The sequence below is a fragment of the Ammospiza nelsoni genome, chromosome 9 (assembly GCF_027579445.1).
Source record: "Ammospiza nelsoni isolate bAmmNel1 chromosome 9, bAmmNel1.pri, whole genome shotgun sequence".
NCBI classification, from domain to species: domain Eukaryota; kingdom Metazoa; phylum Chordata; class Aves; order Passeriformes; family Passerellidae; genus Ammospiza; species Ammospiza nelsoni.
Genome location: NC_080641.1, coordinates 20130168 through 20144580, shown reverse-complemented (window position 1 = coordinate 20144580; position 14413 = coordinate 20130168). Strand labels below are relative to the sequence as shown.

General features: G+C 39.2%; 1 protein-coding gene across 2 annotated transcripts in view; it reads right to left on the bottom strand.

Annotated features, from left to right (window-relative positions):
• The window catches only part of TGFBR3 (transforming growth factor beta receptor 3), a 108825-nt gene that overhangs the window by 92922 nt on the left and 1490 nt on the right, over positions 1-14413 (bottom strand). For both annotated transcript variants that reach the window (XM_059478547.1, XM_059478548.1), the window contains exon 2: positions 2380-2553. In XM_059478547.1, coding sequence (XP_059334530.1) covers positions 2380-2437 — 58 coding nt within the window. In that variant the 5' untranslated portion in view covers positions 2438-2553. The remainder of the gene's footprint in view (positions 1-2379; positions 2554-14413) is intronic.

Genomic DNA, 14413 nt, shown 5'->3' with positions numbered 1-14413 from the left:
GAAAAGCACAGGTTCTGGATGCTGGCAATTAGGAGCCATGCCTGCAGTGCCCTGGCCACCAGACTGACCAGAGCCGGGGGCCTCTGCCAGCTTTTCACAGCTCTGCAACACGCTGTGTGCTCCCACCTAGAGCCACAAACTCCCTGCATTTAAAGCATAACTGTTTGCATTAAAAGGACTCAAAGCCTCCAGTTGCAAAAGCTCTATCTGAAGAACCTTAAGAGAGCTGTCTTTCCTCAGTTTTAATTGCATCTGCCTGACATCTCTTCCCTCTTCATCATAGTCCATTGGTTCTTGCTCTTATCTCACTGTACTCATTATACTCTGTAAGGATATTATCTAGTTGTTCTCATTAAGAATTTATTGAAAAAATTAAAAAGCATGGAAGAAAACCAAAACATACAGGCAGATATAGCCAGAAACCACAAAGACAGTGTTTCCTCACCTTCCCCTAACAGACTGTGACCCCTCCTACTCTCCTCAGCTGATTTCTTCCCATACAGATAGAAGAAAAATCAGAGAAAGAAAGAAAGAATTTGAAACTAGCCTTCCTCCAAGCAGGGTGCTGGAGTAGACTTCCAAAGGTCCCTTCCAGCCAAAGTAATTCTGTCACTCTACTTAAGCATCTGATTGAATCCAAAGCTTTTTAAGAGTTTCTTTCAAGAATATCTGCCAGAGGAAAACACAGAGATGGGGAGTAAAACCAAAAAAACCACAACGAATTTCAAGACAGACACATTACGTTTTCTCAACGCTGAATAACTTACTAATAGTGTAACTGTTTGACAGCACTTTTAAATCAGTAGGTTTTAATTAAAGCTAGCATTAAGAGATAAGCTGACACAACAGGCAAGCATTCTCCTCAGCAGCAAAACAGAATTATGGTTGTGATCAATTAAAAAAGCTTTTCTTTTCTGCACTGGCCCTTCCTTTTAAAGTAGATTTTTACACATCTAGAATGATCCAGATTTGCTCCAAGTAATGGCTCTTGTAAGCCAAGAGCAGCATTGATGTGCTCAGCTCGAGCTGCAGACACACTCAGACACACCCTGCATTGCTGGAAGTCTGTCTGCAGTGAAGCTATTGCAAAATGTCAGCATCACGTACTGTTAAACAATCAAAGTTACTCATGCTGGATGGATGCCCTCAAGGAGGTCAAACCCAGAGAAAGTCCCACAAGGCTTGAGGGCTTGAAATAACATAATTTTCCATGCTGAAGATGAAATGAAGCCAAATTGTAACACATTTAATTGTTCAGCCCTGTCTCTTCCAAAGCTGGTCATCTTTTCCACAGTGAGGACATCTCAGATTTAAGCAAGCCATCTGTCCACTGTCTACTTTTCCCACTGTCTCATTTTGACTGACTGTACATCCACTTGGCCTCTTCTCCAAAGACCCACACTGTACACAAGCTGGACACATAAGAGGCTTCCCCTTGCAACCACAGAAAGAACTTTGACAAACAAACATTCTGAGTAGAATCACTTCAGTGCTTGAAGAAACTACAGAATAAACTAGGTACTTGAACTCCACAGATCTTTCCTTTCTCTGTGACAAGTTATTGCAACATACCATTTTAAAAATCCCCAGCTAGGCCAAAATGTGGGACAGGAACAATCCCCTTAAATGGCAATGCATGTTCCTAACCTAAAAGGACTCCATTAACACAGACAACTGTTATTGAAAGGCCTTTGCCATCATCACTAATGGTTGACTGGAAGTCACGTTAGACAACTGTCAGAAATGACCAAGGTGAGGTTTATCCCAATAAGGCAGGATGGATGGACAGACTCAGTGACCTATTATGAACCTTTCTGGGATTTTGTCTGACATATTTTTTATAAAGTCAAATAATTGGGGCTTAATTCCAGATTACAGGTCTTGGAGGCAGCATGGAGCTGAGCAGGTAGACCCTTTCAGCCCAGCTCTGCAGAGAGACTCCAGCAGCCTCAGCTTCACCAGCCCAACCCTGCATCTGGGAAAATAAACTCAGCCTCTTGGCAAAGCCAATAGTTCATCAGGCTGGCAGAGCTACACTGCCTCCACTCCCAAAGGCTTCCATATCAACCCTCCCCTTTAAGTGCACCATGCATTTTTTAAAAATAAATAGGTAAATAACCTAAATAACTTAGATTACTACTGCAGTTCTTGTATTATCTTAAGGGTGAACATAGATGCAAGAAAACATTCTTATAGGAACAGCATCGTTTCTCACATCATATATGATGCAATTATGATCACAATAGTTTTACAGAAAACCGAGACATAAACTTTAGCTGACCTACTTTCTTCAGCATGAAAAAGTATTTCTGATCAACAATTCTAAATATGCACATCAAGTTAATCCACTGAATGCATGATTTGCATAATACCACCTACCTGCAGCTGCAAAGCACAAAACCATCAAAGGAAACACTGAAGTCACACAACTTGACATTTTTGTAAATGCTGTATTCTTCTCAAATCAACTTGCTTTGTGGCTCCTCATGTAGATTTACTTTCTTTGAAATTTGTGGTGAGCTTTGAAATCAGATCTTCTGGAGTTTTAATTGCCTACAGAAAAAAATAAAAATAAACATTAATACAAATACAACTTACAGAAATATTGTTAGATATTTAAAATTCTCTCTCTTGTAAGAAGAGAAACAGAACTCTCTCTTAAAGGTCTAGTAGGGGAGTGCATTTTATATTGTCAGATACCCTAGGTACCAGTAACTTAGTATTCCTCCCCTGTATTGCAGTACTTCTTTGCAGATGTTGCTCCCTTCTAGGATACATTGTGCAAGTTGGGATCTGTTTGGAAGCGAGGCCCCAGAGTCCTTTCTGTCAGCTAATACCACAGTCCCACTGAAGCCTGCCAATGGTACTCACACCCTCAGACATGTTTATTTTAAGTAATCAGACTTTCCCTGGTGCATATAAACATTTGTTTGCTCAGTTATCTGCTGCTACCTTTATTATAGCATGGAGAAATGTTTCACATGTGCTGGTTGGTGGGTAACTCAAATTTAACTCATCGTTTCTCAGTATGACCAACTCTGAAAACTTTTCAATGCTACTCGACACTAAATATAAACATAAAACTGCTCAGAATCTTTATTTTAAAATACTTTGAGACATGATATACCAGGTCAGTTAAACAACTCCAGCGTGCTACGCTAATAAATGACAATAGAGCTGATGCCTGCAAGCCTTACAAACATGGAAAATTCTGACCCCAGAATGCATGCTGCAGATTTTGAAGGGGAAACACTTAAGCAGATCCACAATATCCTCTTAAACTTTGTTTTTATTCTATTCTCAGTTATCTAGATGTCTAGAATAAGATTACAAACCAGGAAGGTAAAGAACAGGAATGTTGGTATTGAGCCTTTGGGAGCAGATGACAGATGGCACCTTGGCAACCACTAACACCCATCATAAAATACTGCAAGAAATGACAAACCTCCATCATGGGACTAAGTGATAGCACAATGCTGAGTCAGGATCATGTGGCAACATCAATATCACTTAAAAGGTTCTTGCTGACCTGAAAATGGAATGAAGCACAAGGACAAAAGGCCAGATTCTGTCACACAGTGTGTGCCATGCTGTGCACCAGCAGAAGCCTGCTCAACCAAAACCTGCACCCAGATCAGCACTTCAAGACCAGCACCCCTGGGGCTCTGAGGAAACTGGACAAACTGCTCAGCAGCATTTCTGCATGGGTTATTTGGTGGGGATAGCACTGCCCTGTGTGCATAGAGCTGCATCTACACCCCTGAAAGGGCTGCTGGGGCCCAAGGGCAGAACTCCAGCCTCCTGCAGATGCTTCACTCAGCACCCAGCTCCTGGAACCTCCAAGTGGTCTTGGCAGTGCCCCAAATCCCACTGGGAGGTGGGGGGAACAGGAGCAGCTCTGCAGGCTGCTGGGAACACCAGACACACTCCTACAGGACAGCAGGGTATGGGGAGAGCCAGGAGCTGACAGTCTGTCACAACATGGGGGTTCATGCAGCTCCTTTTCTAGTGTCCCACCTAAAATGCACTTTTGGAAAAATGGCAAGACATTACAAATATTGAGCATTATTTGGGAAGTCAAATATAAACTGGAATAATTTGCTGCTATTTCTCTAGATGAAAAGAAACCTAACTCTACCTCCTGGTGGTACTATTTGGTTGCTAGTTCAATTTCTAAATGCTGCCACAAAGAAAAATTATCAAATAGAGGAAATAATGAGGTTTCTAGTCAGTGTTATCTATAGAAGACCATCATAATGTTCTGCAAGATATCCTACGTGCAAAGAGGCAATGAAGAAGCATTCTGAAACCCAAGTTACTGATGTACAGCCATTTGACCACCACCAACAAACAGAAGAGAAACCAGAAAAAGAGCAACTACAGCACACATGCTAATAAAGAAAATCCAAGATGCTCACTGTCCCATCTGCATAAGCCTCTCATTCCTCAGTGACAATTTTATAAGGCACCAAGTTGTGTAGAAACAGGGAGCACCGGGAAAGAACTGGAGACAAAGAAATTATGTTTAGAATCCCATTCTGACCTGAGCATCTAAATGTGTTTAAATGTCAAGTTGCAATTCAACTTGGATGAAAGTCCATTTGAAAAAGCTGATTTCAAAGGCAGAGAGAACACATACACATTTCCATCTGTAGGAGTGATTTGATCCCTACCACAATCTACTGACCAATAACTTTTGCAAGGTATAACTCAGAGCTGCCAGTATATGATTGAAAAGTCCTAAACTTCTACCCTGATTCTGCCAGTTCATGAAGGGTGAATAATGAAGACTTAAATGAAAATTTGGAAGAGCTTTCTGAAGAGTGAGCTCACTTGCTTGAAGACATATACTCACAAACTCAAAATGCAGGGCAAATATCAAACAACATGAAAAGGTGACAAACTAACAGTGAGTTTCATGAATTTAGGATGAATGATACCCCAACTGTCAGCTCCACAGCTGCAATTTAAAAGACAGATAAAACTACTAGTAATAACTCATTTAAGACTAAACCTACTAAGCAGGCAATTTGTCAATATTTTCCAAAATATGATCATGTGTGGCAGGAATCAGCTACCAAGCTGCTCTTAAGTGACCATCTGACAGTACCAAACAAACAAACTAACCAACCACAACAGCAACAACAAAAAAGTGAGAAAGTTAAGTTGTGGTGCAAAATCTGCCAGATTTTGCTTCAAAGTGAGACCTGCTGTCACTAGAAAAAATGTGAAACCTGCAAACTAGGAAAAGCCAGTCCACAAAATAGGAAGCTATTTCCCTTGAAACAAGAGAAGAAAGCTGTGCAAAGGGATAAGGAACCTAAACTATTTACCCAAGAAGTAAACACAACTGCTAGCCAACTTGACATTCAGAAGAAATTTCCAAGAGAATCCTCTTTTCCTTTGGGGTATATCTGGGTGGCTATTTTTGTAAATGAGATCATGAAAGGGCATATTACAAGTATAACCAAAAAATCCTGATGTGGAAGAGAAAGAGAAGAAGACATGAGTTTTGGGTTTATTAATAATGTTTTCATGCCAATGCTTTTTACTACAACAAGCTGCAAGGAAGGCTGGCAAAAGAAGGCATCTGAATCAAAACCATTGAAGACTATGGGGTCATTTTTGGTCATTTTCACTGAAATCTGCCGTTGTAAAGGCCACTAGTCCTGGTAAAAGTGAGGGTCTAAAAAGCACAAAGACCCTATTTTGTTGAGAAATATATATCTGCAGATCAAATCAGGAATACATGCTGCTGGGAACATCAGGAATAACCTGACTACTACTAGCTTTTGTTAGGTATGAAAGAAGACTGGGGAAATGGAAGGGGAGGAAACACATTTTGAAGTACATAAGGATAAGCAGAGGAGAACGCATGAGGTTTTAATTCGGTTTCAGCTAGGAGCCTCTGGTGCCCATGAGAATTTTGATGCATAAAGCTTAGCTAGAACTCAGTGAAAAGCATGGTGCTTTTGAAAGATACCAAAGCACGGCCTGGAAGGACAGTTCTCATTGCTATGCTAAGCTAAAGGACAACGAATGTTGTCCTTAATTTAGTGGTACTTAAAGCAATCTACATTTGTCAGAGCCAGTAGCAGAGGAAACAAATCACTTGAGTACACTACTGTTTTCTCTCAGCCTTTCACCTACATAAATAGTTCTCTTTGTAAAATTCTGGTACTCATCTTCCTCAGAATTTCAGTCTTTGGATTTTTTAAAGCTAGCCTTTGAACTAAAAAGTCACCTTTAATACTGCAACAACATGGAAGAATTCACAGGCTAGAAGCATGACACTTACTCCTAAAAAAATCCAAAACATCTTTCCCTATGGATTTTCCAGTCCTTACTGACAGGCACTCCCAGACCATAAGGCTCTGTGGTCTATGGCTTGTCACTAAGAAATGACATTCAGCACCATTCTGCCACTAGCAGAAATGCCCCCACCCCCACGTGGGCCTAATGCTCTCTAGAAAGGGGACAGGACTCTGCTCTAAAGTGCTTCAAGAACTATAAATGAAAATGAACCACCCTGGGTTAGGTTCAGGCTTCATGACATTTGAGCACCTTTCTACTCAGCCCAATTCTGTACTTTTAGCCAAGTGACTATCATGCAGCAGTCTTCTTCAAATCAGAAGTCTCCTTAGCTTCAACTTTTACACACTTTTCTTCTCTAGGTAAATTTATTTTTGCTTACTTCTTCAAAGCTTCTCTACCCAGTGCAACCTGCAGGCAGCCAGAGCCACAGATTCTAGGGCATTTCTGTTTCCTATTAACGCTTCTGTAGCACAGGAACTTGCCACATTTCTTGCTGAATTGGGATCTTATTGTTTTATTTATCCCTTTTACTTCTGTTCCCTGAAGCCCTTTCCCCAACAGCTACCATCTGTTTCATTAATCAGCCCTACCTTACCCATACAAGCTCTTCCCCTGCCTTAACTCTACCCTTCTTGTTGTCTAAACTTTTCCTTTACTGCCTGAAGAATAACTTCCACTTCCTCTCTGCCTTATCAGCATGGACTCTGGTAATTCCCTTCTCTTTCCACACGTGGTGCCAGAGGTTGCACAGCTCTCTACAACACTGCTAACAAACACTCCTCTACCAAAGCAAGCCAAAATTCCTCCTCCTCTCAAGTCACATCACAAGTCCCAACAAAGTGAATGGGGATACTTGAGTGAAGCCAGCAGGATCTGTCCCTTTGTGTTGTTTTGCCATAGCAACGTGAACCCAAGTTTCTAGGCCATCCAAGGCCGCCTTCACAGCCAAAGCTTTTTCACTTTTTGTTTGCTTGTTTTACACATGGCAACCATTTCACTCATTTAACCGGTTTTTCTTCCATTTGTCCAAGCTGCTTCCCTGTGAGAATGCAGTGAATACATGCATGCCCTGTGTAAGTAAATAAGGCAAACATTTGTAATCAAGTACACCCAATCTCAAGTAAAATAACCCCACAAATAGTTAACTATATGAGCAGTTCTATAAACTTAGGAACAGCAAAAGGGCTTATTTATAACCCTACTCCTATTAAAAATGCTTTTTTAAAGACTTACTAGCTGACATTTATCATGTCAATTCTGCACGATTTGCACACATACAGGCAGGAAAGCTGATTAATAGGATTAGCAAATGCTCACATGGAATTGAAAATTTGTCCATATTTTTAAATGTCTATGTCCAAGGCATATACACAAAGTCCCACAAGTTCATTCAGAACTTAAAATAGTAACTTATTCATAAACTATAAAGGGACAGATTCTGGTTTAGAAACAACAAAGCAGTTTCATTTTCAGGGAATATATGAATAGCAATAAAACTAAAAATCCTGACATATCATAAAGTCCAGGGAAAAAGTAACTCTGATGTCCTGCAGTTCACATGCTGCTGTGCTTGTAATGGGACATTTCAACAAGTCACAGTTAAAGGCTATGGGAACTGGATGAGTGCCAAATGAAGATGTTTTATGCCATTTAGTAATGTGCCCCTCTATTCCATGTGATTTTTGTTTTAGTATTTTATTTATTTTCTTATTAATGTATTACAATGTAGCCTACCAAATTACAGGAACAAAAATATAAACAAATAAATCCAATAAAAATGTGAAACCATTCCACCTATTTAGTAACAGTATACTGGAGGGGGATTTTGTTACCTGGTAGGTATTTTGCCCACAGCTGGAATGAAAGTGTGGATGGGGGTGTCTATTCTCAGTATCATTTCATAACCAACTTCCCCTTCAGCTTCACAACTTTCCCTTTTTTTAATCACCTGATTTTATTGCTGTCAATTTAGATGACACCAGGTATTTTAAGTTTTGGGTGAAGAATCACTGCATAATACAGCACAAAAGTAAGAGACAGTTTACAGAAACAGGACCAAAAAAATCATTCTGTTATACATTCCCAGGACTTCCCTTCCCCCAAACACAGGGAGGTATGCAGTTAAATCTTCCTAGGCTGAGGAAGGTTTTGCTTACCAAGTGTAAACAAGAGAACAGTCTCTTAAAGGATCAGGATGCAGGAGGGTTTCAATGCATGGAAGGGAAGGAAGTGCATTTGGGCATCTTGGAGTGGAAGGAGCACACAAGGCTTCCAGAAGGAGCAGACTGGAACAGATTGCTTTTTGACAGCAGCAGAAATTCCTAGAGGTTACTGAACCTCTACAGGAGGAGGCACAGATGGCACCGCAGACAGAGTTTACCAAGACCAACACCCCACACGTAATCTGAGTACCAAATCAGAATTTTTTTCCTTTATCATAGAGCCTTCAGGCACTTCCTACATCAGGACATCTCTAAAGGGAGTGGAGAAAACAAGAGGCAGGGGTGCTGTACAGCTCTTGTACTGTATTGGCTCAAGCCATCTGCAATCTCATACCAGCTCCAGCTGTGTATTTTCTGTGCAACTCACAGCTACTCCATTCTTTCACAGGCAAAAAGTCATAACAGGACCTCACCTTGGCCACAGCAGCACCTCCTTAACACCTGCCTGGAAAGATAACACTCTACTTTGGGCATTCTGCTTCCATCTTCTAGTTAGAAAATGGACAAGAAACCTCACTGATCTTACCAGGGAATACCAGAAGCACAATTATACCCCATCTTTCTGATACACATTAAGGAAGCACAACGAAGCAAAAAAGCAGACATAACCAGAAACATACATACATAAAAACATGGCAACTCAAGAAATCTCAGATGTACATTTAAATAAAACTCAAGTTCCCAATTAACCAGTAATATCTCACCACAACTAAAAAGAACTAAGCTCACGTTTCTTAAATGGGACTTACTGCTTCTAAGAAGTTTACCCTAAAACAAAAACAATAGAAATAAGAATCTTCACTCTAAGTGAGATCATGCTAAATTGCATGAAAAAAACATCTCTACAACCTTTCTTTCTCACAGTTAAATTTCTTTGGACTAATTACCAACTTTTTATTGTTTCTAATTGAAAACAGAATAGGTTTCCTGGCACTGGACTATCTTACTCTTCATAAACACAGTAGCAGCCAACAACTTCACACAAATTTAATTTATCTTAAGTTTTACTTGGCTGGGTTTCTAATTGAACACCTCAACTAAACAGATAACAGCTCTAATGTACCTATCAAGGCAGATATAACCCTAGGGAGGGCATCTCTGTGGAATTGAAGCCACAGCAGGATGGAAAGTTACCAACAATTCAGCAAGGCTTCTTCCATACACTCGGCACTGTTATTTTTTTCAAGACTGAACTGCAAAAACCATAGGATTGCATCTAGAAATATTTTACCTAGAACCTTCCTACCATGAAAAAACAACTAAATCCATCAGTGGTGGATTTAAGATCTTGAAATGACTTGTAGGCATTTAGAAAAGTAGTTTTGAAACCATGACCTATAAATACCAGCAACTGTCTGGGTTAATTGTGAGAAAGCCACAAAGATTATGATGAAAAGCAAGACTACAGCATTAAACAAGTTCACTGTATAAGGATGCAATCCTCTTTGGGAAGGGTAAAAGAAACAAACAAAAAAGACAGTTAGTAAATAAATGAACAAGATTGAAAAATCAGTGCTTCTCATTACAGGGGAATTAGATGAAGCGATACAAGCCAGCCCTCCTCACTGCCATGGGCCATTACATACTACAAGAAGTGAATTAACAGACTGAAATATTACCTACTAGGGATTTTAAAGTTAACTGCATGCATTATCAGACCCACATTTGGGAAAAAAAGCCAAACAGAACAACAAAAGAATTGTCTCTTTTGGTCTCTAGAATAAGGCAAACTCTAATAGGCAGGCAGATGAGTAGATTATTTGTTCAGGTTGCTAAACAAGAATGCAAGATAAACCCACCAAAAGTTATCTGTTAGCCACTAAACTTTCAGCTGCACATCTCACAGATAGGAAACTTCTCCCACACAAACAGGGAAGTCCTTAAAGGGACACACAGTTAAAAGGAGGAGCCAAAAATAATTTCCCTTTGTATAGGGGCATCTACCCTCTCACTTTCTACCAAATAAATGGTGTCATTCCATTTGTTGAGCAGAAAAATCTATTCAGGTTGGAGCAAATTTTTTTCATAAAAATTTTTATTTAGAAGAACTTCATTAGGGATTTGCTTCAGTCAAGGTATGAATCACTAGCATGTTCCACTCAGAATGAGTGGAGAACACTCCCATAAAATCATTACCATTCAGAATTTCCTTTAAATATGTTACATTAAATGTATAAATAACAACTGTAAAAAATTTTCAGGCACAGGTATGGAGAGAAGGAAGACCACAACAAATTCCATTAGTCACATAAATAATTTGTCAGAAGGACCTTTCTGTCAGAAGGAAATTATCATGTATATGATCATCACTGGAGTGAACCAAATCACCAGATCTACAGGTATTTAGAAACAGTGGTGATTTTAACTGCTGGAGGGAGGAACTAATCTATCACAGAACACAAGCTGCATACACTGGAGGAGTGACTTGGTTCATTAATGCAATAGCTTTATTAAAGAAAAGGCTCTTTTCAAACACCACAACAGCTGCTTTGGAAAGCAGAACAGAATTTTGTTTCACTCAAATCATTGTAAAAAACATTGTAAAAATACTACCATAGTTCTTAATCACACAGAGTCAAATGCAGCTACAGTCTAACAACTTACTTGTCAAATGTAAGGCAAAAGAGGACATACCAATCTTCAGTCCACCTCCAGCTTCTTGGCAAAGAAACACATTAATTCAGCAAATTTCTACTACACAGTAAGCTCACTGGATACTTTGGGATTTTTTTATTGTCCCTGACTCACACAATACAGCTCACCAATTTCCAACAGAAAATGCCTATGCTTACAAAGGAGAATCAGAGAATAAACGAATTGCCACTATCCTTCAGAATCACTAACACCACCTTATGTATCACAGCCCCTACTGCCTTCTGGGCAGAAAAACAACCTCTACACAGCAGCTCTATAATTAAATTGTTTCAGACCAAAGACCTCTAGATAAACTGCTCTCCTGCAATCTAAGCAGGTCTCTTGCAAGGTCACAACAGAAATTATCTAAAAGAGAGGCCCTTTCCAGCTGACTCTCAAAATGTTATAACCTCTTACAGCAGGACAGAAGGAAAAAAAAATCTGAATTTGGCCAACTAGTGTACTGAAATTAGACTGATTATTACACAGAAGTGCTAAATATAATGCAATAAATTTGTTAATAATAAGCAGGTGTCACTCATTTTGAAGTACTATTCACAGGATGAAGATGAAATTGTTTTCACATTTTCCTCAAAAACACCATTCATTTCATTATAGAAACATCAGAAACTAGCACGCTTTCCAAGACAGAATTATTTCTAAGTACAAATAAACAGTTATTATCTTAAAATGCAATATATGAAATGTTCTCTGCTGAACTTAACAAATATGACTACTTAGATAATCAAGGACAAAAAGTAAGTTCTTCTTTTAAGACATTTATTTTGTGATACTTGAAATTAAAAAATATGGAATATAAATTAAGTGGCAGCTTTAAAGTCCCTCTTCCATGATTTCCAGAGATAACTGAAATCTGGTAAACCTCTCTCATTTTGGCTACCACAGAGTTAATTGTTGCTGTAAGCACAAGAAATGCTGCTCTGTTGGATGAATGCCAGCACATAAAAATGCGAATCCACACTGATGGATCAAGCAATTCCAACTGCACTACTTTTTGCTGGTACATTTTTATGGCAAAACATGCTTGTATTCATGAAGTGGCTAGAAACTGGCATACCACTGTTAATCACCACAAATATTACTGCTATAGAAGTAATGCCTATTTATAATATACAAATATTTTTATGGAACTAGATCAAAAGCAATGTGATTGCAAAGATATTTGCAATCTACACCCCAGATAGTATTTTCTGAGATTCACATAAATGGCCCAAGACTTGATAATTCGTGTCTTTAATTTTAACACAATATTACTGGCAATATCGAAAAAAAAAAAAAAAGAATTGTAAGACAAATTAGGCAAAGATTTACCACTATTTTCAAATCACATTAAAACAGAAATTTCAGTTTGACTTTACAAAGTACACACTCCAGCATCTCAGAGAACCATCTGGAGAGAAAGTTTGGGATTCCATGAAAACAACAGAAGATGAAGATTACCAATGGAATTTAACATACACCTTTTTATACTTTTACGGGCAGGCAACATCAAGTAATGCTCTCAGAGAACAATGCATGGCCATTGAAATATGCATATACTTTATATACATTTATATCTAATTTATACTTCACTGTGCAATTAGTGCCATTCCAGAACCAGAGCTTACATATCCTTAAACCTGACCTGGGACTGTTAATTTCAGTTGAACTCTATTGTGTCTGTATTTGCTCTAGCACCTAATGCTGGTGGAATATACAATTGTTATCACTCACAAGCAGCAAGCTGGTTACTCTGTAGCAAATGCTCCTCGGCATGTTTTCACCCCACCATCGGTGAAAGGCGGCATAACCACAAGTAGAAGCAGCAAGATTCTTGAATTTACTGTGGATGCGAGGCTGTTCCCCAGCTCTTACTGAGGAGTACCTGACACCCTGCAAATTCCCAGTGAGCCATCTGAGTGCATCCACACCTTCAGTATTTGCCATTTGGCTGCACCAGACTTCACAGACCAGAAAGCAATATGGATTGGTGCAAGCCATCCACATAACCTTCTTTGGCAACAGCCTTTACATTCTTATTCGTGGTACAAAAGACTTAATCATTACACCAATATGAATGAAAAAAAAAAAATCTTATTGCTCTGTGCTGGGACCATCAGTTGACCTCTACATAATAAGTTAGTAATGGCTTCTTAAAACCTAAGAGAATATCTAAAAATATTTTCTTTTATGGAAAGCCTAAATACTAGAAATAGTTTCTTGTGCGAATACAACTGCTTTGCAAGTCAACTTGAGCTCTCGAGATGTCTACGTACAATCATATGTGTGACTAGTAAGAGCTCCACTCTGAAAATATTTTGTCTAGTTCATCATCTGAAACTTTGCAGGATTACTCAAAATATCGTTTCTTGGGATTAATTCACTTCAAACATCTTCAAAGAGAAATTTCACTCACATAAACCTGTAGTATTTTTGCAAGTCGGTCATGGCTAATATGACAAAAATTGCATTCAGAAGAATGGGAGATCTGCCTGCTAGAGGAAATGTATAAACAAGTATTTGAAAATAATATGTTTATTTCAATGTATGTGGGTGTTCCAAGTAAATTAACATTCACCTTCTAAAGAAATACTATCAAAAGTATAGGCCCGAAGTTTTAATAAATTCCAACTGTGGTAGGAGGAGAGATTTTATAGACAGCAAGTTTTGTGTTCCCCCTGCTGGTTTAGCAATTGACTTCCAAACACTGTTCCTGTGGTAGGCATCAAGATGCTGGAGTATGAAAATATGTTTTGCATGCCAGGAACAACAACTAAAAGTTACTTTTTAAAAGAACTCACACCCTTGGTGGATATCACTTAACACGCTTTGACTAGATGAGGCTCTGGACGCACAAAACATGGATCAAAATCAACAATGAAACAACATCTCCCCAGGGACAGAAAGCATGTCAAGAGAAAAATCTGAAGTGTCACTTTAAACTTGAAAAGGTTGAACTGCAGCAAACAATTGGGGGAAGCAAGTTTCAGAGTAAAGGACTCTTCACTGAAGGAAGCCAATGACCTGCCCCCCCTCCAACACGCGTCCCTCCCTTCCTCCCCCAGCCCAGCACCAGCTGCACCAGGTCAGCATTCGAGGAGCAGCTCCTCCTCAGCTGGAACTCAAGCCCTGTAAGCTTTCATGGGTTAAACTGGAGCTCTTCAAATGAATAAGCATCTGCCATTAACATTTACTAACACTGTTGTTGGGAATACTTTGACAGGATACTTGTGCAGGGCTAA